Source organism: Euphorbia lathyris, chromosome 4 (genome assembly GCF_963576675.1).
Source record: "Euphorbia lathyris chromosome 4, ddEupLath1.1, whole genome shotgun sequence".
Lineage (NCBI taxonomy): Eukaryota > Viridiplantae > Streptophyta > Magnoliopsida > Malpighiales > Euphorbiaceae > Euphorbia > Euphorbia lathyris.
The window spans coordinates 9,724,055-9,748,201 of NC_088913.1; the positions used below are offsets into that span (position 1 = coordinate 9,724,055).

General features: G+C 37.2%; 1 protein-coding gene and 1 long non-coding RNA gene across 5 annotated transcripts; one reads left to right on the forward strand and one right to left on the reverse strand.

The window, feature by feature from the left end:
- Window positions 1–900: 900 nt before the first annotated feature.
- LOC136228046 (uncharacterized) lies at window positions 901–8,957 on the reverse strand. 2 transcript variants are annotated; one of them, XR_010688384.1, is made up of 4 exons: window positions 8,598–8,957; window positions 2,002–2,091; window positions 1,552–1,681; window positions 901–1,011 (listed from the first exon to the last, which is right to left on the reverse strand). It is a non-coding gene; the product is annotated as an uncharacterized lncRNA (long non-coding RNA). The 2 variants fall into 2 exon arrangements; XR_010688383.1 differs by lacking the exon at window positions 901–1,011 and having other exon boundaries at window positions 1,436–1,681.
- A 9,525-nt stretch (window positions 8,958–18,482) lies between these two features.
- On the forward strand, window positions 18,483–22,872 carry LOC136227386 (uncharacterized). Of its 3 annotated transcripts, XM_066016037.1 has the most exons (9): window positions 18,483–19,908; window positions 20,007–20,102; window positions 20,198–20,377; window positions 20,479–20,705; window positions 20,781–21,031; window positions 21,125–21,217; window positions 21,303–21,419; window positions 22,183–22,530; window positions 22,621–22,872. In XM_066016037.1, exons 1-6 carry the CDS (start codon window positions 19,761–19,763, stop codon window positions 21,165–21,167), a joined length of 945 nt encoding a protein of 314 aa, XP_065872109.1. In that variant the 5' UTR covers window positions 18,483–19,760; the 3' UTR covers window positions 21,168–21,217; window positions 21,303–21,419; window positions 22,183–22,530; window positions 22,621–22,872. The 3 variants fall into 3 exon arrangements, with proteins under 3 accessions (XP_065872109.1, XP_065872108.1, XP_065872110.1); XM_066016036.1 differs by having other exon boundaries at window positions 21,125–21,419; XM_066016038.1 differs by having other exon boundaries at window positions 18,484–19,908; window positions 20,904–21,031; window positions 21,125–21,419.
- Window positions 22,873–24,147: the final 1,275 nt, after the last annotated feature.

A 24,147-nucleotide genomic window follows, 5' to 3' on the forward strand; every position in this document is an offset into this window, starting at 1 on the left:
GCAATTTTATCCCTTACGTCTAAAATGGTGTAATTTATACAGATGTTTTGCTACTTATTCTGTACCATGTACATATGGGTTACTTCTAAAAAACGTTTTTACATTTTTTTTTGTGATTTAGTAATATAATTGGAGATTAATATTTTTAAACTCGATAAAATATTTAAATTTTTCTGTCTAACTCGTACAAAATGCAATATAATTTTTTATTTTTTAATTTTATTTTTTTCACGTCTATTCTTGTGTTTGCGATCATGTGTACACATGAGTGATAAATTGACGCACATGTAAAGCTTAGATGATAAAATTTGTGACTGAGAAGACAATTTGATGAATTATTTCTCAAATTGACCAAATTTGCCAGTGTTAGGGGTATAATTGCACTATTTTAGACATTCAGGGTAAAATTGCTTTTAGCAGTCAACGTTAGGGGTATTTTTACACATTATCCCTTTAAAACCTAAATAACATTAATATTTGTACACATTATTTTTTACTCATATATAAATACACACCTAATAAAAAATTTGGGACTCCCTCCAGCCTTGGACCGCAGGCCAGGGCACTCCTGGCCTAGGCCCAGGACTGGCCTTGTACATTGGTATTTCACCAACATGTATCTTTTAATTTATTTTACTTATGATTATAATGTTATGATTAATAGATTAATCATGAACTTGTTGATTTCAATCGTAAATCAATGAAAGAATTTCTTCTCAAACTATACTTCAAGGAGTTAATCGCAAGAAAGGTCAAATCTTACTCCAATTGAAGCTTAAATATTTTGATTCGATAAAAAATTGTTCATCTTTACAAATAATGAGGTTTCACAAACACAAAGAAGGGATAAGGATAAGTAGGGGACAAATGGCTAAGTGGGATTTAGGAAATAGGATTACATGGCAAGATGGTAAATAAGTAAGGGCATAAACAGTAATTAAGTGGGTGAAAAAATTCTGGCACCTCTTCTCCCCGGCCAACCTTGCCGAGTAAGTCATCCCAGATGTGTCGCTGCGTGATACACTGTGTAAACATTAAGCCTAAATTGATATTATATTGTAAACGTTAAGCTTATATTGGTGTTATTTTGAATGTTGAGCCTAAATTGGCACTTCCCCAAAAACCTTAGGCCTGTTTTAGTACTTTATCCCTAATTTAAAATACCTGAAGCAGAAATGTAAACTTGGAGTCTCTGTAACATGTTGAGACTTTCCATTGGATAAGCTCACAAAGTTCATGATCACAAGTCTACAAAACCAAAATTAGCTCAATGTTTTTAAAATTTTTTATCCCAAAAATCACAAGGGAATTTGCTACTACGAAAACAATTCAGAAACAATCCCCTTAAAATCAGCCAAAGCACGATGTATCTGAGGTGCAACTATAGCTAACATCCCTATTTCTAGATATTTTTTAGTTAATGGTATATATCCACTTTGCTTCTATTAACCACGCATTAAACATTTCATACCACTTCAAAATATAGCAGAAAAGTCACAAATTAAACATTAAAATTCTGGATAATTTGATAGAAGAATTGAGAAAGCCTACAATGGATTGAAGATGATTGGTTATATGGCTCCCTTGTTGTTGGAGATGTTTTGCTGACACTTCTCTTAAAAGATCATCAACTATATTGAAGATTATCTTGTTATGCCCACTAAACCCTTTACCATCCCATCTGCCAAATCAAACATTAATAATTAACAACTCAATTAGATAATTTGTTTTTAAGAAATAAAAAGATTGTACCTTTCAATTGCAGAAGTGAGGTGATTCAAATAATGTAGAGAAACTTTCCATGTCATAAAAATCATCAATTTTTTTTCAAATAATGTTTCGGTTACCTCAACTTGCTTTCAATGTTAATTACGCGTGGAGTATGTGGTTCAGCCACATGAAATTAAAGAGGGTTAACTAAAACAGTTTAAGCGAGTTGAATGAGAAAAATAGTCCATTTTGAAAATTAGCCAATGAGAGATAGATTTATTAAATACTAACCTTACTTTCAATGATGCACGTAGATACATAACCAGAGCGACTACTTGCTCGGTTCATGTTAGTAGATGCAACATTTCTATTTGCAGCACCCTAAAACACACAACAGAAAGACTTAAAACTGCTCAAAAATGGGAAATGACAAAATAGAAAGACAAGTACACAAATCACGAAAAGCTAAGACACTTTTAATTTAAAGACAACTACACATAATGATTAGTTGCCATGAAATTATAGTGAAACTCATTTACTAGAGTATTTCTGATTAGCTGATTAATGAAACAGAAGAGCAACTGAATTATCTACACTTCCTCAACTAAAGTTCAAAAATAAGAAAGTAATTGACCAAGCAGTCACCTAAAGTTCTAATAAACCACCATTCTGTTTTAAAACTAAGATTCATTCAATAAGTAAACCGTTTATCTAATCCATCAACAAGCAATATCTCTAGTCTATAACCTTATTTCACATAGTCCAAAGAAGAAAGGACAGATAGCAAACCCATTACAATAAATCCAAGATGATTTAAAACACAATCCAAGAAGCTCAAGATACACCAATAAACAACCTTCAAAAACATTGAAAACTTGCCCATTAGGAACACAACATTACCTTTAAAAGATACAAATAGACCCTTTTTTTAGTAAGCAACTATTGTGAAGTCCCGATTAATGACGGATTATTTCATAATTTGTATTAATTAGGGACTGATTTATGTAATTTATATATATTAAAAAAAATTGTAATTAATGAAAATTGGATCACCGGCATTGGTGATCCAACTATTGAAATTGACCACCGAAATTTCGGTGGTCAACTATGGCTGCCAAGCAACAATTGTTGCTTGCATTAATTGCCAGCAACAATTGTTGCTGGCCTTGTCTCCTCCTTGGCTTATAAAAGCCAACGAGATGTTTTATATTTGGATTTGAGGGATTAGAAATCCAGGTGAGGGAGTGAAGCTCGAAATTGAGAGTGAGGCAATTGAGATTTGAGAGTTAGTAATTTGAGGGTAGTTTAATTATTTTCGGGGAGAGACATAATAGTAAAGATAATTGTTTTGGGGTTTTTTCGGGAAACACCTGAGTGCTACTATTTTGGTTTTATCTCATTGTAACTCTAGAAAGTTTCTAGAGAACACCCTCTTTGTACGCCTACTATTTTATAGTGGAAGAATTCACTCTCGAGCTTGATCGTGGACTAGCCTGCAACGGTGAACCACGTTAAATTATCGGTGTCATTTTTAATTGATTATTTTGCTCGTCAATATTTTTACGGAATAAATTTTCGCGTTTATTCCCAACAACTGGTATCAGAGCCTAGTCAACATGGAGGCAAAATTGACAAGCAAAATCGTCAGTCTAAATGGCTCAAACTACCACATATGGAGAAGCAAAATGAAGGATCTTCTATATGTGACGAAGATGCATCTTCCGATGTTCGGGACAGACAAGCCCGATGGCAAGTCGGATGGAGACTGGGGTTTCGAGCATGAGCAAGTCTGCGGATTTATCCGACAGTTTGTTGACGATAATGTGTATAATCACATTGCTAGCGAAACTCATGCACGAACGTTGTGGAATAAGCTCGAAGATTTGTACACCTCAAAGACTGGCAACAACAAATTATTTTATTTGACCAAGTTGATTCAACTGAAATATCGAGACGGTACTTCTCTCGCAGACCACTTGAACGAGTTCCAGGGGATCGTGGATCAACTCTCCAGTATGGGGCTTAAAATTGAAAATGAGCTCACTGCTTTACTTACACTGGCTTCCTTACCGGAGTCATGGGAGACTCTAAGAATTTCACTTTCAAACTCAGCACCAGATGGCAAAATTTCCATGGAGTTTGTCAAAAGTGGAATTTTAAATGAAGAGATGCGGCGCAGGATGCAAGGAGCCTCTACATCACAATCAGATGTTTTGGTTGTAAATTCTAGAGGAAGGAGCGAAGCTAGAGGGTCCAAAGGCAGAGGCAAGAGCAGGGGAAAATCCAACAAGTATGCCAATGTTGAATGTCATCACTGCAAGAAAAAAGGCCACATCAGAAGATTCTGCAGGAAGCTCAAGCAAGAGAAAAGCAAAGGCAAGGAAGAGAAGAGAGATGACAGTACCGATGACGAACGAACAAATGTTGCTGCCGAGTTCAATATTATCTACGATGCTGATATTATCAATCTTGTAACCCAGGAGACTAGTTGGGTGATTGATAGTGGTGCTACTATTCATGCCACACCTCGAAGGGAATTTTTCTCATCTTACACACCAGGAGATTTTGGTGTTGTAAGGATGGGAAATGACAACTTCTCCAAAGTTGTGGGAAAAGGTGACGTTCACCTAGAAGCTGAGAATGGCATGAAGTTAGTATTGAAAGATGTCAGGCATGTTCCAGATATGCGCCTGAATCTGATCTCCGTAGACAAGCTTGATGAAGAAGGCTTCTGTAATACCTTCCGTAATGGCCAATGGAAGCTCACCAAAGGTTCGATGGTGGTTGCAAGAGGCAGAAAATATTCAAGGCTGTATCTTATACATACAAAGCTCTCCCAAGAAGCGATCAACGCCGTGGAGAATGAAAATGCAATTAAATTGTTGCATAGACGCCTCGCACACATGCCCGAGAAAGGCATGAAAAAATTGGCCAAGAAAAATATTCTGACCGGATTGGATCATGTTAATTTAAATAAATGTGCTAACTGTCTGGCCGAAAAACAAAACAGAGTTGCTTTCAAGAGTTCCTCTCCTTCTAGAGTGGAAAATATATTAGATCTGGTACACTCAGATCTATGTGGTCCATTTCCAAAGTCACTTGATGATGCTCATTATTTTGTGACTTTCATAGATGACCACTCTAGAAAAACATGGGTATACACTCTAAAATCAAAAGATCAAGTCTTATATGTTTTCAAGCATTTTGTAGCCCAGGTTGAGAGAAAAACTGGCAAGAAGCTGAAATGCATTCAGACAGACAATGGTGGAGAGTACACTGGTCCATTTAATGTGTACTGCAAGGAGCATGGTATTCGACATCAACAAACTCCTCCAAAAACACCGCAGTTGAACGGCTTGGCTGAAAGGATGAACAGAACTTTAATGGAGAGAGTCAGATGCTTGCTTTCACATTCAAAGTTGCCAAAGGAGTTCTGGGGTGAAGCTCTAGTCACAGCAGCTTATATTCTGAATCTTTCACCATCTGTCCCGCTGGATTACGATGTTCCAGAAAAGGTGTGGTCTGGAAAAGACTGTTCCTATAAACATCTGCGAGTGTTCAGTTGTAAAGCTTTTGTCCACATTCCCAAGGATGAAAGATCCAAGCTTGATGTCAAAACCAAAGAGTGCGTAATCATTGGTTATGCCCAAGATGAATTTGGCTATATGTTCTTTGATCCAGTCCATAAGAAGTTAATCAGAAGCCGTGATGCAGTCTTTATGGAAGACCAGACAATTGAAGACATTGAGAAGTCTGGAAAAGATGCTTCTGGACCTGAAACTAGCTCACCAAGCCTTCAGTTAGTACCTCCAACTACGGTGCCAAGACAGGTTGGAGAAGAAATTCAAATTGACCAACCAGAGATAGTTGCTCAAGACGCTCCCATTCAGAATGAACTAGTTGATGCTGATGAAGAAGTTCACCATCAACCACCAGTTGCAAAATGTTCCCAGTTCGAACAAGATCCGGTAGAGTTATTCAACGTTCTACCAAATATTCTCCAAACGATTATGTCCTAGTGACTGACGGGGGAGAACCAGAAAGCTTTGAAGAAGCCATGGATGATGAACATAAGCAAAAATGGTTCGAGGCCATGCAAGATGAGATGAAATCCTTGCATGAGAATAAAACTTTTGAGCTGGTGAAGTTTCCTGAAGGCAAGAAGGCTTTGAAGAACAGATGGGTGTTCAGAATCAAGAACGAAGAAGCTAGCTCACAACCAAGATTCAAAGCCAGATTGGTTGTGAAGGGATACAGTCAAAGAAAAGGCATCGACTTTGATGAGATTTTCTCACCGATGGTGAAGATGACATCCATTCGTACTGTGCTGGGTTAGCAGCAAGTTAGAACCTGGAGGTTGAGCAAATGGATGTGAAGACTGCCTTCCTACATGGCGATTTGGAAGAAGAAATATACATGGAGCAACCAGAGGGTTTTAAGAAGAAAGGAAAAGAGGATTATGTTTGCAAGCTAAAGAAGAGTCTCTATGGCTTAAAGCAGGCACCAAGGCAGTGGTACAAGAAGTTCGAGTCAGTTATGGGGGAGCAAGGTTACAAGAAGACTACTTCAGATCACTACGTCTTCGTTCAAAAATTCTCTGATGATGATTTCATTATTTTATTGCTCTATGTGGATGATATGTTGATTGTTGGCAGGAACATCTCCAGAATTAACAATCTGAAGAAACAGTTGAGCAAGTCTTTTGCCATGAAAGACTTGGGGCCAGCAAAACAAATTCTTGGCATGAGAATCATTCGAGATAGAAGCGCCAAGAAGACATGGTTGTCGCAAGAGAAGTACATTGAGAAAGTACTTCAAAGGTTTAAGATGGATAAAGCTAAAATGGTTAGTTGTCCTCTTGCTAATCATTTTAAACTCAGTGCCAAGCATAGCCCTTCTACTAATAAAGAGAAGGAAGACATGAGTAGAGTCCCGTATGCTTCAGCAGTTGGAAGTCTAATGTACGCCATGGTATGCACACGACCATATATTGCACATGCAGTTGGTGTCGTAAGTAGATTCCTTTCAAATCCAGGAAAGGAACATTGGGAAGCTGTTAAATGGATATTCAGGTATCTTCGTGGTACTTCAAAAATGTGTTCATGTTTTGGAGATACCGAACCAGTGTTAGTTGGCTACACAGATGCAGATATGGCTGGTGATGCTGACACAAGGAAGTCTACATCAGGGTACTTGATTACATTTGTAGGGGGAGCTGTGTCATGGCAGTCAAGATTACAAAAATGTGTCGCACTTTCTACGACTGAAGCAGAATTCATTGTAGCAACGGAAGCGTGTAAAGAGCTATTATGGATGAAGAAGTTCTTTAATGAACTTGGCTTCTGTCAGAAAAAATATCAGTTATTTTGTGACAGTTAGAGTGCTATTCACCTTGGAAAGAATTCCTCTTTCCATTCCAGATCAAAGCATATTGATGTGAGATATCATTGGATCAGGGATGTGCTAGAGATGAAGTTATTACAGCTTGAGAAGATCCATACAGATGAAAATGGATCAGACATGTTAACGAAGATCTTACCAAGGGAGAAGTTCGAATACTGTCGAATGGCTGCATGGGTAACAAAAGCCATCATATAATCAGGAGGGGGAGAATTGTTGTGAAGCCTCGATTAATAAGGGATTATTTTATAATTTGTATTAATTAGAGACTGATTTATGTAATTTATATATATTAAAAAAATTGTAATTAATGAAAATTGGATCACCAACATTGGTGATCCAATTATTGAAGTTGACCACCGAAATTTCGGTGGTCAACTATGGCTGCCAAGCAACAATTGTTGCTTGCATTAATTGCCAGCAACAATTGTTGCTGGCCTTGTCTCCTCCTTGGCTTATAAAAGCCAAGGAGATGTTTTATATTTGGATTTGAGGGATTAGAAATCTAGGTGAGGGAGTGAAGCTCGAAATTGAGAGTGAGGCAATTGAGAGTTGAGAGCTTTATTTGAGAGTTAGTAATTTGAGGGTAGTTTAATTATTTTCGGGGAGAGACAAAATAGTAAAGATAATTGTTTTGGGGTTTTTCGGGAAACACCTGAGTGCTACTATTTTGGTTTTATCTCATTGTAACTCTAGAAAGTTTCTAGAGAACACCTTCTTTGTACGCCTACTATTTTATAGTGGAAGAATTCACTCTCAAGCTTGATCGTGGACTAGCCTGCAACGATGAACCACGTTAAATTATCGGTGTCATTTTTAATTGATTATTTTGCTCGTCAATATTTTTACGGAATAAATTTTCGCGTTTATTCCCAACAACAACTTGTGGATAAATCTGCATCAATTTCAATTCAGCTTCAAGAACCTCAAAAAATGAAGTAACCCATAAAAGAAAGGGCCAAAATTTCCAAAAGGGAAAAGAAGCAACTACTACACTAAGCCTCATCACTAAGCCTCATCAGGAGCTATGCAGCCTCAGTTTACTATACTCCCATATCAAATAAACAGACAAGTGAAAACCCATCCTCAGTTTACTATACTCCCAAAACAGTTCAGTTAAAAGAGAATGAAATTAAACGTGCAGCCTTTACATAACTTCAGGGTGCAAGGTGGCCTAACATTGTTCTTACGCAAACAACATATTCATCTACAGAGAACACAAAGAAAAGAAAAAATAATGCCTAGAAATCAAGTTGAAATTCAAAAGGTTGGAAACCATTTTGCAGGAATTGCATCAATGACCCAGAAAAATACTCAAAAAAACCCCAAATTCATCAAGCAAACCAAGAGCAATGGAAACCCTAGAGGAATCAAAGTGAGAGGAAACATAAATAAAGGAGATATTCTTTCTAATTTTTAAGATAAACAACAAATTTGGAATCAAAACAGAGAACTACCAAAGTCGTTGAAAGGGTTTCAAGAACTACCTGTTTCTCCAGCTTCAAATGATGGCTATCGGAGATGATATGGTGGCCTGCCTTGAGTGGTACTCGATGTCGTGACAACCAGCTCGCACAGGTGAATTAGGGATGGAGAATAATTGAGCAGAGGTTGTGAATTTCAGAGGAACAATTTCGTAAAGCACCAGATGTGGGTTTGAAATTACAATTTCAATTAGGTTTTAGTTCAAAACTTTGGAGCATAACTGTTGCAGAGCACGAGATTTGAGTTTTAGGGGAAACGAAATTTGATTTTGTAAAGCACCAGATGTGGTTTGAAATTACAATTTCAATTAGGTTTTAGTTTGAAACTTTGGAGCATAACTTTTGCAGAGCACGAGAGTTGAGTTTTAGGGGGAAACGAAATTTGGAGGAGGGAAATATTATTGTGTGCCGCGGTAAAAACAAAAGTTTTAATAAAGTGTCTTATTTGTTAGGGTTAAGGTGCAAAAATACCCCTAACGTTTTGGGTCAGCATCAATTTTACCCCTAACGTCTAAAATGGTGTAATTTTACACCTAACGTTGGAAGCGAAGAGCAATTTTTCCCCTAATGTTGATAAATTGGGTCAATTTCAAACACTATTATAAAACGTATGAAGTGTAGATGACAAGATTCATGCCCGAGAAGACAGTTTCATGAATTACTTCTCAAATTAACCCAATTTATTAACGTTAGGGGTAAAATTGCTCTTGGCTTCTAACGTTAGGGGTAAAGTTACACCATTTTAAACTTTAGGGGTAAAATTGCTCATGACCCAAAACGTTAGGGGTATTTTTGCACCTTAACCCTATTTGTTATAATTATAATTAATAAGTATTTAATTTTTTCTAATACAATTATTAAGGGTTTTAATTTTAGTAAATAAATAAGAATAAAAATATTTTAATTTAGAGTTAATTAATACGGAGAAATGTTAGTAAAATTTAATAAAAAAAGTAAGCAAAGATTTTATCCTTATTATATATATTTTTAATAAGTGTATTTTATACCCTTATTAAATTTTGCATATTAATACTCATTTTTCTTGTAGTGAATTATATAATTTATATTTAATTTGAATTATGTAACTAAATTTATTATGTGTGTATTTAAATTTATTTTTTTAGGTCTATAAAAAAAATTTGTTTTTTTAGAAGATGCGTATATTTAAACTTAAATAGTAAAAAAAAATTAAAATAAAATATATTTTAAATATCTATAAAATATTAATAAAATAAAATAGTATATTATATATTTTATGATTCAATTTCAAATTATATGATTTTAAATAATAATTTATTTTATATTATAAAAGATATGTATTTATTTATTTTTAATTAATTAGTTTAATAAATTTCATTTGCAACGACCTTTTGTGTTGCCAAAATATTTAACTTTCACGCAACAGCATACAGTCGTTGCTGTAAATCTTTTATTTCCAGCAACCATATATAATTGTTGTGGTAAAAGCTTTCATTTATAGCAACCACATGCAGTCGTTGTTGTAAATGCTTTCATTTACAGCAACGACATGCAGTCGTGGTTGTAAATACTTCCATTTACAATAACGACATGTCGTTGTTGCTGTAAATATTTTTATTTACAACAACAACATACAGTTGTTGCTATAAAGACTTTCATTTACAGCAACGAAGCTATTGTTGCTAAAGCTGTCACCTTTTTCCCCCAAATGTAAGAAATTTACAGCAACAACCTTTGGTAACGACACGAAAATTGTCGTTGCTAAAGTCCATTTTTAGCAACGCCTTCTTCTGTTGTTGCCAAAACTTGTTGCCAAAAAGCAATTTTCTTATAGTGCCCACATGCGGCAGCAACGCGCCCTTCCTACCAAGCTCACACGCCATGTTAATATAGATTTTCAATATAGGGACTCAGCCAACTTGCCACATAGCGTGTCCCTGGTGACACGCCATGTGAGAATAAACCTCACAAATCTTCTATAGCTCGAGTCTCATATGCTGTGTGACTATTGGCACACGGCGTGTGAGGCACCTTCCCTCTTGCGTTGATCTTGTGTTGGAGATGTTGGCATCAACGATGAAAATGTTATTTGTAGGCAAATGAGTTGGGTCACACACACCCGATAGACTCAGCTTTTATGATGGTACTCATAAGAAAAAAGATGGAACTTATGTGGATCAAAGTACCACGCATTTCATGGTAATATCTTTGTCTGTTCACAATGTTCTTGTTTTCCTACTCCGGTAATAACGAGCCTGCACACGGTTTGAGTTCTCTTGCGTAATATGTTGTATTCTGGGAGACGATCGTCAATAGCGACGACATCTGTCTTAAGGAAACTGCTAATACATGCCTCATATTTGTCTAACTCTTTCCTTTAATTTCTAGTTTTACAGTTTGTATATTTTTATGTGTTCGTTTTGTTTTTTGGTTAATCACATCTAACATTCACTACAAAAAAAAAAAAGGAGTTTCAAGTACAAATAGCTAGGGACAAATTACAGCTCTTGTACTTAATTATACATTTTAAATTAATATAGGGGACTATTTTATATTTTGTATCCGTTTGTTTTATAAGTGAGAAAAGAGGACAACTTTAATTAATTAAAAATATAAATTGGATATATTTAATTGTTTTTTATCAAAAGGCACAAAACAACCGACTGAGTTTCTTATTTATTTTTCCAATGTGAACTTTCTATGCTGGTCTTTCTTCTTCTTTTCTTCACTTTCTTTTTATTTTTCTTTCTACAGCAACATGAAATTAGTGAAATTTCATATCCAACTTAGTTTCTCCTTTGAATCGAAAACCACATGGTGGAAAACCAAGTTGCTTGGCAAGCTGGAAATGGAAGAAAAACAGAAACAGAAGCAGATCTGGATCCAACAGTTAAAGATTATCACGGATACAAAAAAATCTGCAAAAATTTCCTTCTGACTTGTTGGATTCTCATCCTGACTCGTTTGATTCTCATCCCAATTCGTTTGATTCGTGGTGTTGTTGTTAGCTCTGTTCCTAGAGATCTGGGATGGAGGGTACAAAATGAAACAAGAATGGAAATCGATGAAAGAATCCTTTATGCTGAAATAGGAATGGAATCGATGGCTCCTTGATTCATTATGGATGACATCTCTCTCTACGCTTCTGACCTTAGAGGCCCTTCAAGCAAGTAAGCGAAGCTTTTCCATTTGTGTTTGGGAAATTTGGGGATCTTTTTAATTTCTTTCAATTGTTTTACTCCATTGTTTTCTCAGCATAAAAATAAAGATTAAAAACCTAAAAAATGGTAAATTAAAAGCCCAATTTTCTTCATTGTATAAAAACAAACTTGAGTGGAAAATGTCCTTTTTAGGTTTCCCTCTTCTAATTAGCCATCTAAATAAATTGTAATTTTTTTTTTATTTCTAATTCTATTTAATCTGATATACTGTGGCTTTTGCGATTAAAATTTTGGAGCACACTAAACTTTTGGAGGGTGGCGCCAAAACCTTAAGTCTTTTATAACCACGCTTTCTTTATTTAATCTAGAATAGGTTTATAATGCCCAAAGTTTTCTAAGATCCATATGCCAATTCCTTCTACACCATTACTGTATGTAAACACGTTTGGTTCTAAATTTGCTAATCAGACCTAGTTATCAATTTCTTATCATATGAATACCATCTATTTTAGAGGAGTTGTTTTTGGAACATAGTTAGACTATTCTGATATGTACACTGTGTTTTGGGATTAACATACGATATTTTTGTTCCATTCAGGACTATGCACCAATTGTTGGCGGAGGTAGCAAAACGTTGGCTTAGCATCAATTAACCAGGCTAGTTATTATGGTGAGAAGTAAAAGGTACATATCTTTATTTTGGTACTTTTATTTTGAAAACTCCCTTGATACGTAAGTTAGATTGTATTTGAAAATTGAGAGGAAAACATGGATATTATAATTTTATTCTAGAATTGGTATGTAGTATATTACCTTAATTGGGGATGGGATTTTGGACTCAATTCCTATGTGGTTATGGGATTTAAGTCCACGTTTCATCTACTGTTTTAATTCCTACAACGTGACTTCTCAACTTTCAACATGGAACGTTGCTGATCTGAAGCAAAATCTTACTTCGATTTGGGGTATTCAGGAGTCCTCGAGGCTAATCGCCATTGGCAAAGGGTATTTTCATGTTATTCTGAGCTCTGCAGACGCCAAGGAGCTTGTTCTTGGGCGCGGAATCATAAACACGAAACCAGGTACTTTCAGGTTGCAGCCATAGGTTCCCGACTTTGATCCACTAACGAAAAAATCCACACATGCTCAGGTATGGGTTCGACTTTACTCTCTTCCATGGGAATATTGGGACACACAGATTTTGTCTGATATAGCTAAAGGGATTGGGGGACTTCTGAGATTTGACAAAACCACTATGGAGGGGGATTTTGGGCATTTTGCGAGACTTCTCTTAGATGTTGATTTGGCTAGCGAGCTACCTGTCAAACTAGCTGTTGAACGGGATGGTAAGCAACTGTGGATTGATGTAGGCTGCCTAACTTTTGTAAGGTCTGCTCGTGCATCGGGCATATGGCCTATGACTGCAGACGTAATAGGAAACCCTCAATGCCTAAAAAAGGGAATGTGGTAGAAACTGAGAAAGCGGGACTAGAGAAGCATTTGGAGAAGCAACTCGGGCAGGTTGTCAATCGAACTGCAGCAGCAGATATACCTGTGCATAAAATCACAAACAGGATAATCTCGGAGCTGGGAAACTTGGTACCTCCGATTGTTAATGGAAACCCGGCTCCGGACGGAAATACTACGCCGGACCGTATTAATGAGACGGACACAGTTGATGATGCTTTTGCCAGTAGCCTGAGATTGGGGGAGTCGGATTGGGCCTGCTACTCATCTTCAGAGAGACCAGATTCGCCAGGAAACGCCAATTTACAGAGCTGCCAGAACTCTGCTGCTAAGTCCTGGGCCGATCAGATGGAGGAAGAGGAGGATGACTCTTGGAAAACAGTTACCTCCAGGAAAAGCAAAGGTAGTACAGGGGACACGGGTTCAGCGACATCTAAAACTCGCCCTAAGAGGGCCAGTAAGATCCCTATGCGCTTTCGATGAATCTGCTCTTCTGGAATTGTAGGGGCATCTCTAACAGGAATACTCAGAGGTACCTTTTTAATTTATTTTCACTGCATAAACCAGATATACTGTGTCTAGCGGAGCCGATGGTGGAATATGACTCAATTCCTTCTTCCCTATGGACCCGTTTGGGGCTGGTTCTTGTTGGGAAAAATAACAAGGAGATACCTTCTTTGTGGATACTTGTCAGAGTACCGATTACATTTTCAGTTATGCTCCGTTACAGTCATGAGCAATTCTCTATTATTGAGGTGCAGGATCAAGGTAGCGCCAGTTTTATTGCTTTTGTTTACGGAAGTGTCTGGGCAAACCGTAGAGCAGAGATGTACAAAGAGATTCTAATACAGAAAGAGAACTTTCAGGGTAACTGTTCAGTTATGGGAGACTTCAACGCGATTCTAGGGTCTCATGAAAAGTCAGGGAGAGCCCCAGGCGGGCGTTCTTACAGGGACTTTCGGAACTTCATTGATTCTGGCAACTTTATTGACACATGGAGTAATGGTAGGGCTGGTTCAGCTAGGGTTGAATGTCGGCTGGATAGGGTTCTCAGCACGTCGGAGTTTGTGGATCAGTGGGAATCCCACAGTATATTGGTGCTAACCAGGCATCACTCAGACCACTCTCCTATCCTTTTTCAAGGCTCTCGAGGGCGAAGGATTACCAGATTCCGCTTTCAAGCTATGTGGGTGACTCACCCTGGCATGCGTGACGTTATTGCTGAGTTTTGGCACCGTCCTCATCCTCGTTTGCCGTCAATGCAGCAACCAAGTCAAAAGCTTCGACTTTTGAGACCCATTTTGAAAAAATGGAATAGAGATGTTTTTGGTTTGCTGGATGTTGAGATCGCCAAGGCAGAGGAGTCTTTAGCACAGGTGCATACAAATATTTCAGAACAGGGTTTTTCCACTTCGTTGCATCAGCAAGAACTTACTACTCACACGGCACTGGATACGGTGCTTCATAGAAAGGAGATCTATCTCAAAGAAAAGAGTAGAGTTAGATGGCTTAAAGAAGGCGACCACAACATCACTTTCTTTCATAGAATGGCGACTATCAGACGTGCTTCGACGGGCATCTCGGTGATGCAAATCGATGATGAGCTTATCACGGATAAGAACAGAATCGCCGCTCATATCTCTGATTACTATGATGGCCTCTTCAGAACTGACAATTTATCTGAGCAGAATTTGGACATGGTCTCTGAGGTCATTCCTAAACTCGTGACTGATTCTGATAATGCCGAATTGGTGCGCGCCGGGTCCAGATGGCTTCACTGGGTGCTTCTTTCAGGCCTATTGGGAGATTGTGGGTCAGGATGTTTGCTCAATGGTGGAGGATTACTTTCATACGGGAATCATGCTACCAGGTTTGAACTCGAGTAACATGGTGCTTATACCTAAAGTCCAAGAAGCCTTGCCGGTTGATCATTACAGACCAATTGCTATGAGCAATTTTGGATACAAGCTCATCTCTAAAATTTTGGCTGCTCGTCTGTCCAGTATTGCGACTAGCATTGTCTCAGATAATCAATTTGGCTTCATTCCGGGCAGAAGCATTCATCAGTGCGTTGCAATCGCGTCAGAAGGTACAAATCTGTTAAAAAAGAGGTGCTTCGGAGGCAATATGTCTCTCAAAATTGACATAAGGAAAGCTTTCGATACACTTGACTGGAACTTTCTTCTGTCCGTGCTTGAGGCTTTTGGGTTCTCCGCTCAATTTAGATAATGGATTCTGAATTTGTTAAATACAGCCCGAATCTCTATTCTGACAGGACCTGATTGCAGTAACTACTTCAGTTGCTCGTGTGGGGTGCGGCAGGGGGATCCACTATCTCCAATCCTTTTTGGTATTGCAGAAGATTTTCTGAGTCGTTATCTGCTAAAGCTTGTGCAAGAGGGTAAATTACGCGCAATGCAATATTCAGGTAGTCTGGCCTTACCTTCTCATCTTCTTTATGCGGATGATGTTCTGATGTTTGGAGCAGCCTCGGTTGCAAATATTCGTGTACTCAAAGATGCATTCGAATTTTACGGTTCTATTTCTGGACAACTCATCAATTGGCAGAAGTCGGATATCTTCTTCGGACCTTTCGTAACTGCAAGAAGAGCCAAAAGGTTAGCCGATTTGATTGGAGTTAGAATTGGTGCTCCTCCGTTCTGTTACTTAGGTATCCCGCTGTTCCCAGGCAGCCCCAAAACGAGTCAGTTAAGAGGCCTGATGGACAAGGTGCTTTCTAACTTCGCTAAATGGAAAGGAAGTAGCATGTCCTTAGCAGGCCGATTGGCACTAGTGAATTCTATCATCACTGGCTCTTTTATTCATAGTTTTATTCTGTATAAGTGGCCTCGTAGCCTGCTGAGTCATATGCAAAGAAGTATGCGGAATTTCATCTGGACTGGCTCGACAGACACCCGTAAGTTAGTCACTGTCCCTTGGTGTTTGTGCTGTAGGCCTTTCAAAGAGGGAGGTTTGGGCATCAAGGATTTACACATTCTTAATAAGGCTCTGTTGGGGAAAACAGCTTGGGGTATTATGCAAGGAGATTCTCTTTGCTACAGATTGCTAAGGGCCCGTTTTCTTGACTCAGTTGGGAGGCCGCGGAATTGGGTTATAAACTCGTCGGTTTGGAGCTCGGTCAAGCGTGTTTACAGAGATTCGGTTGCGACTAGTTTCTGGTGGATTGGTATACGATCCAATCTCAACTTCTGGTTCGAGGGTTGGATCAGGCCCTCTGTTTTTGAGACGCAATTGGTTGAGAGGAACTCTAGATCTCTCAATGTAGAAAGCTTCTTGGACGGAGATCATTGGCAGAACCTCCCTGTGTCAGAGGAAACTGAAAGGCGTATAAGGGCTGTGCGCAGAGGGAGAGATTTGACGGATAGGTGTGTCTGGGAGCCGGCGGTAGATGGTCAGTTCTCGGTGAAGGATTTTTACAAATGGCATCTTGATGTTCCAGTTGAACCGGGTTGGTGCCGCTTGGTTTGGACCCCCACAATTTTACCCTCGCATTCATTTACGTGCTGGAGAGCAGCGCTTGATTACCTTCCTACGCATGACAAATTAAGGGCTCGGGGGATATATCTCACTTCGCACTGCTGTTTCTGTTTTGCAGCGGCGGAAACAACGGAACACATTTTCCTTCATTGCCCTTTCTCGCAAGCCATCTGGCATGGGGTAGCTTCTTTATTTGGTCGCTCTCTGAATCTGAATTCAACTGTTCTTGAGTTGATCAGTGACGCGTCGCAGCAACGCTTCAGCTCACAAATCAAAATTCTTTGGGGAGCGGCAATTGTTAACGTTTTTTGGTCTGTTTGGCTGTCTCGTAATGATCAGATCTTTAATGGAATAAAAATGTGTGTCTCAGGGAGTTTAAGACGAATCTGGTTAGCAGTCAAGGATGCCGCGAGTCTGGGCCTTGGGAATACCTGGAATTCTGCAGTAGAATGCCGTATCCTGTCCGAGCTCGGTGTCGCGCGAAGAGCACCTCTTGCGCCTCGAGTTACTCCTGTCAAATGGCAACCTCCTCCAGCAGGTCTAATAAAGGTAAACACGGACGCCTCTGTCCTTGGTGGATCAGCGGGTTGCGGTGGCATTTTTAGAGATAACGGGGGCTGTTTGTGAAGGCTTTCGCTTTTCCCTCGGAGTCTTGTCACGCGCTTTTGGTCGAACTGAAAGCAGCCATCTTCGCTGTCAAAGCAGCGTTTGAACGGGGCTGGTACAACATCTGGCTAGAGAGTGATGCTTCCTACGTGGTTGGGATTTTCTGCTCTCGCTCGCTTTCTGTTCCTTGGCAGGTCCGTCAAGACTGGTTGGTTTGCTTATCTTATTTGGAGCAAATGACATTCGTAATCTCACATATTTATAGGGAAGGCAATCAAGTTGCCGATAATTTGGCTAACTATGGCAGAACAGGTTCCGATTTAGTCTGGTGGGACGAGATCCCATCCTTTTGCTTAGATTCTTATTTTTGTAACTTGGGGGGTCGGAGTGTCTTCCGTTTCACTTGATCCCCCCATTTTTCTTTTCGTTTATTCCTTCATTTGTAATTTTTTATTCAATTTATTCAATATACGGGCTCAGGGTTCGCTTGTCTGTCAAGGGGTGCCAACCTAGTTGGGATTGCTTGCTTCAGGCTGCTCTGTAGTCTAATTTTACTTAAAAAAACTTTCAACTTCTCTTGTGCTGATTAGAGATGGAATTGCTAGCATAACAGTTGATAGTACATGGAGAAGAGCTATTGCGTATCAATTGTATCAACTCTTTTTGTTTCTTCTGTTCTGAAAATATAGAGAAATTATTATGACTGCTGACTAATTTAAAAGACAGTATCAAGTGCTGTCCAAAACAATTAAAAAAGAACATATACTCCCATCCATAGGCACAAAAGCCATGTGATAAAAACTAATGATTTTTCAAATAAAAGCATTGCCAAGCTTTCTTTTCATTCCCCTAAGGTTAATAGGAGATACGTTTCTTGAGGTGTTCAACTTCGCGACTACGGTGCTCGATCAAAACAATAAAAGCCTCTTCTTACTCTCTAACGCTTGTACCTTCCCCTCTTTCTCTTTCTCTTTCTCCTTCTCTGTTCCCTTCCCTGGTCATCGAGTTTGGGTCACAACTATGTTGATAGGTCATGGAATAAATGTTACCAAATAATAGGTCAGACAAACAACAATATTTATAGACCAGGGGCCAAATAGTGCTTTGAGCCAATAAAAGTTCATGTTTTTGGATTGCAATTGAGCTAATTGTAAACTTCATAGCTGATGTGGAAGGTTGAGCCTCAAATCTGAAAAGGTTAAGGGGCAGGCCAAAATTGATAGTTAATGGATTTTGTTGGGGTACTATTTTGGTAGTAAGCCTATAATTCCTAAGGATAACTTCTCCAGAATAAAATTTAGTTTCTAGGAACTTTCTTCAGCTTTTCAGTAAATTTGTCTCTGTAAACATGAAAAATCTTTTTCACTCTAATATTGATTGGACTTGGCACATATCATATCAAATGGCTAATATGGTTGAGTGAAATATTGTTTTTGTAACCAAAATATTGTTGTTCTAATTGGTTAAAATCTGTATGCAATTATGATTTTCTCTTTCCAAGTTATGATGCACTACACTTGTCAACATTAGATGCAGCTATTTAAGAACGCAAATGAACACAACACCAAAAATTGTTTATGTCATGTATATTGGAGGAATATATGAATAGAAGATATTTGGTGTAATGCATATTTACACCCTTAAACTTGACAAGTCTTGCCTATTGGCACTCTGAACTTTTAAAATAATCTACCACACACCTATATTTGGCTTTAAAAACCTATCACACACCAACTATAGGCGTGTGATATGTTTTTAAAGCCAACTATGAGTGTGTGATAGATTATTTTAGAAGTTCACGGTGCCAATAGGCAAAACGTGCCAAGTTTAAAGGTTTAAATATACATTAAGCCAAAATCCTTTTACTTAGTATTTATTATTTAATGGGATGCCCCTCTTGGCTTCTTATCAGATGGTTAATGTAGATGTGCAAAGGAAAAAAAAAGAAGAAAAAATGAAATGTTTTGTTTCTGATCTTCTTTAGTTACCTGAAAGTGAAAAACAAAATATTATTACCGGAAACAAGAGAAAAGGTTTGATAGAAAGAGGGAATTTTTTTATATTGGCTAGTCCGTTGACATTTATTTCCCAGCAAAATATGGCAATCAATAGGTGAAAAGGATTGGGCGAAAAAAGTCTGAGGTTTAGTTGTGTTATGACGTTGTGATTTAGGCCTTAGTCATGATGCCATGTAGAAAGAAAGTTTCTGCTATGCATTCTTTTCCTCCCATTATAACCTGGGTTATTGACTTATTGTTGAGAGCTTTTTATGCAACCGGGCTAGCATGAGCCCATTATAGTATTGAAAATGAAACCAAATTGAATTGTGGATTGAGTTTATGATTTGCTAGTCAACTTCTACGATTTACAATTCACAAGTCAACTTCTATAACTTTCTATAACAATTTCTTACTAAGCATAATAATAAATTTGTTTGCCTTCCAAATTAGTTTTCATGGTGTATGATATTATATATGTTAAATTTTGTTTCATAGAGGGATGGAGACAAATTTTAAGAGGAAAGCAGGTACATGGTGCTGCTAACATTAATGAAACTAGAAATGCAGCTGCACAGACACCATCATCTATTGCGCCAATAAACGGTAAATTATATTCAAGTTTTGATTTATTTTCTATGCTTGTATTTAATATGAATAAACTATTTATGATATCTAATAATTATTTTATTTTATCAATTAAGATTTAAGAAATAAAAGAATTACATCGGCTAGTCCTCATACACGTGCTACTATTGATGATGAAGGCGTGCATTCTTCGCTACATCGATCTACTCTCGGTATAGTTGCGGTTATTATAATTTTCATTTATTGAGTTTCTTTATAAATGTTTTTAAGAATGTATAATAACTCTTTGTTTGTTACATAATATTAGACAAAAAGAGGCATAATTTAAATAACAATGCTGATAGTGAACTGGTTACCGAGATGGGTGCTCCTCACTTGCAAGGTTCTGACAATCCACAATCTGATAATCCCATTGATAATTATGAATCCAACTATCCTTGCCCATCAGACACAGAGATAAGCCCTGAAAATTCTGAAACTTTTCGAGGTTTGTTTCATTTTTAATTTAACATTTTTTAGCGCTTCATATGAAAAATTAGAATATCTTCATTCTTTTATTAATTAAGTACTGTTGTTACTTATTTTTAGGGAGATCAGTTGGTGGTAGGGGACCATACAAAGGAATGGATCTCGACAAACTTACCAATGGAAGGAAAAACAAATTAGTTGTTTTCATTCCACCCGGCAGATATTTTAGACCAATTGGGAAACACTCTAATAAATTATCATCATGGTTAGGATACTGCTCAAGAATCTATGGACCTCGACTGAGCCTTGGGATGAAATTGAAAAGAAGCACAGGGCTATCATTTTATGTACGACCAATTTTAAAAAATTGTGTATAATTGTTAAATTTTATTAAATATTTCATGAAATTACATATTGTACAGGACTATTTTGATGTTAGTACTGATAGCCCTGAAAAGTGGAAGAAGCTTGAAGAGTTAGGAAAGGTCGAGCATGACACGCCAGAAATGAAAAGGGCTAAGTTTGAGTACTTTTGTTTCTTTCAGATGAAGACAGCATATCGCAGATGGAAACATAAATTACATAGCCAATATCGCAAGTATACTAATGATGATCAACGTTTGAAACATGTTCCTAAAGAACTATTAAAGTTTTTGGAAGCAAAGATTTTCATGTAAATATCTAATGTTTTGTTTCATTTATTATGTGATGGTTAGTATGTATTATTTTCAGTTTAAATGAATGTTTTCTTACACATTACTTGTAGGAACGGAGTTATATTAATTCAACTAATTGTGCTTCTCAAATAGTAGTTTCTTCAACTGGTCCAACCCCTTTTGCACAAGTAGAGTATAAAATGGTAAATATATAGGGCAACTCTTATCAATTATTTTTAAAAGTTTTGGCTAGTTCCTTTTAAGATGATTATACTATTAATGTTGAAGATGGATGAGAAATTAGGCGAATTGCCAAAGGCTTCTGATGTGTGGAAGGCCACTCATGGAATTATAGATGACCAAGGACAAAATACATTCCGTGATTCAGAATCAAGAAGGATTTATGTAAGTAATAGAACTTTTTAAGCAATTACATTAGTAAACTTGTCAAACTAGATTATCCTTTGTTTCATAAGCTTATTTTATGTGTTTCTATTGATGCTGCAATTCTGATTTACAAATATAATCATCAAAACTGGTTGCTTTTCTTGTACTTGGTTGGCATGCTTGAAATGTTCTTATGTCATTTTTAGATTCAGAATATAATCTTGTTACTTGGTCATTTATCAATGTCTTAAGCATGAGTATCCTAACCATTATAATTACCATTATGGTTTAGGTAATTATTATTTTAGTATCAGAGAAACCAAAGTCTAATGTAGAACTCTGCATCTAAAGCATACTGGAGAACTAATGTACTAGTTTATATGGAATGTGCAGGTTGTAAACTTTACATAATGCTGAAATTTATTTTCTTAAATCTAAGGGATAAGGTACTAAAATAAGCTTTATATGTGTAATATCAATAACGTGTCTCGTTCTGTTATATCGATGCCTAAATTAGTACTATTTTGTACATGGAGCCTAAATTGATGCTTCTCCAAAAACCATAGACCTATTTTGGTACCTTATCCCTGAATCTAATTTCAAGTGAAATCTCTATTATATATGATCTAATGTTTATGATTGAGTTATGAGACAATTGGTGATTGATTGGTCTATAACATTATATATGTTTGGGCTTCTTTTAGGTACTCTTTTTATGACTAAGTTTGTTTCATATCTTTATACTCGGTTTATTAAATTTCACTTATTTTACGTAATGCAGGAAGATATGAAAAGGGTTGAGGATCAACCAATAAATGATAATGAGTCTATTCCCACACCAGATCATGTGCTACAATAGGTATTTGGAGTTAGATCGGGATACGTTCGTGGTAAGGGATTGGGATATAAAGCAAGTACTAGAGGAATGATGTCTAATGGTAAAAGTGATGAAGTTAATGCACTTAAAAATGAGTTTGCAAGACTGACAGCTGAATTAAAGGCACAAGAAGGACATAGAAAGGCGCAAGAAGAACAAGAGCTGGAGAGACATCTGGTTTTTGAATCGTATTGCAGAAGGATGGAAGTAATGTTAAAAGAAAACTGTTCAAGGAGTACACAAAATACTTTGGTAAGTCCTTAATTAAAACACAATATTGCTTTTGAACTATATAATAAACCATATTGTTAATTGGATGATTTTGTTCTTACAATTTTGTAGGAGGAAGAGATGCAAATGGACTTGTGAAGGTTATCAATTGATGGATTCATTAATTTTGAACTTGTTTGCTTTATTGATTAATATCACTAGTTTATTACTTTTCAACATTGATAGTGATGATGTTTTTGGTTTAGGATGGATTTTTAAATGTTTTGATTTCAATTTACATAAGGTTTTAGATTCTGAATTTAATAAATTGCATAGTGGACTGATGAAAGTATCAGAAAGTTGTTTAGAGGTTGCATATCGATATTGTGGGAATAAGAATGTGTTGTGTTTGCTAAGGAAGCTGGCTTGGCAGCAAAGCTACTGCTTACAATACAAAAAAAAAGTGGGTGTAATCCTGAGCTAAAATGGAGGTCAGCCGAGCTATTGAAATTGTGTAGTGTAAATTATACGGCTATTTCTTGATTTGCAAGTGTAAGCTTACAAAAACGAATTTCAGTTTCCTGGCATTATAGACCACAGTATAAGTACATATATGTATGCTTCCAAATTTACTGATTATATACTTTCTATATATTAGCCATAACTATCCGATGATTAGCCCCGTTCCAGTAATTATCTTTACTTGTCACCATGAAGAGTGGCATAATTGTTGAACAAGGAAAAACCATTGCTGTCCTCTAATATTAGTCTTCAACTTACCATCCATTGTCTGCTTTGAAAAGCAAGCTGTTTGTACAAGTAGTGAAATATACTAAGTAGCTTCACCTGTCAAGGCTGAATATCACAAATCATTAGCTGAAAATTGGAGGCTTTGGCCTTCCCCATTTCATTAATTGATTTATAAGTCTCATCTATAGCCACTTAGCTCTTCTACACAATCTTGCGTAGATCCTATTCCCTTGGTTTCATCTATGGCTCTTAGAGGGTTTTAATATACTGTTTGAAGTTGAATTAAGTTGATTTTGGTGGCATGGACAGAGAGGGGACGATAGTTGAGTTGTGGATAAGTAGTCGAGTTTTTATCGAACTGAACACATAAGCTGTTCAACTTTGACATGCTCATATTCGGATTATCAGAAAATACACAAGCTCGAACTAAAAGTTGAACTCGGTTCGAGCCTAAATTCCTATTTACTAAAATTGCAACCTCTAATTTCTGAATTGAAAGAGTTATGGGTTGATGGCGTGGAGACATATGATTCTCATAGTAAACAAAATTTTACATGCTGACTTATCGGGGTGGTCAACGAAAGGTTATAAGGCTTGCCCTATTTGCCATAAGCATACTAGTGCTGAATACCTTCGTGCTTCAAAGAAGTTATGCTATATGGATCATAGGAGATTTTTGCCTCCCAATCATAAATGGCGCAAAGACAGAAGGTCGTTTAATGGTTTAACAGAGATGAGAAAGAGGCCAACACCTTTATCAGGTCTGGATGTGTTAAAGGAATTCGACAATTTCACTCAATTGCCATTCAATAAAGGCATCAAAAGGAAATACGATGCTTCAAATAGTTTTGAGAATTGGAGAAAAAAGAGTATATTTTTTGAGTTGCCTTATTGGAAGACACTTCTTAT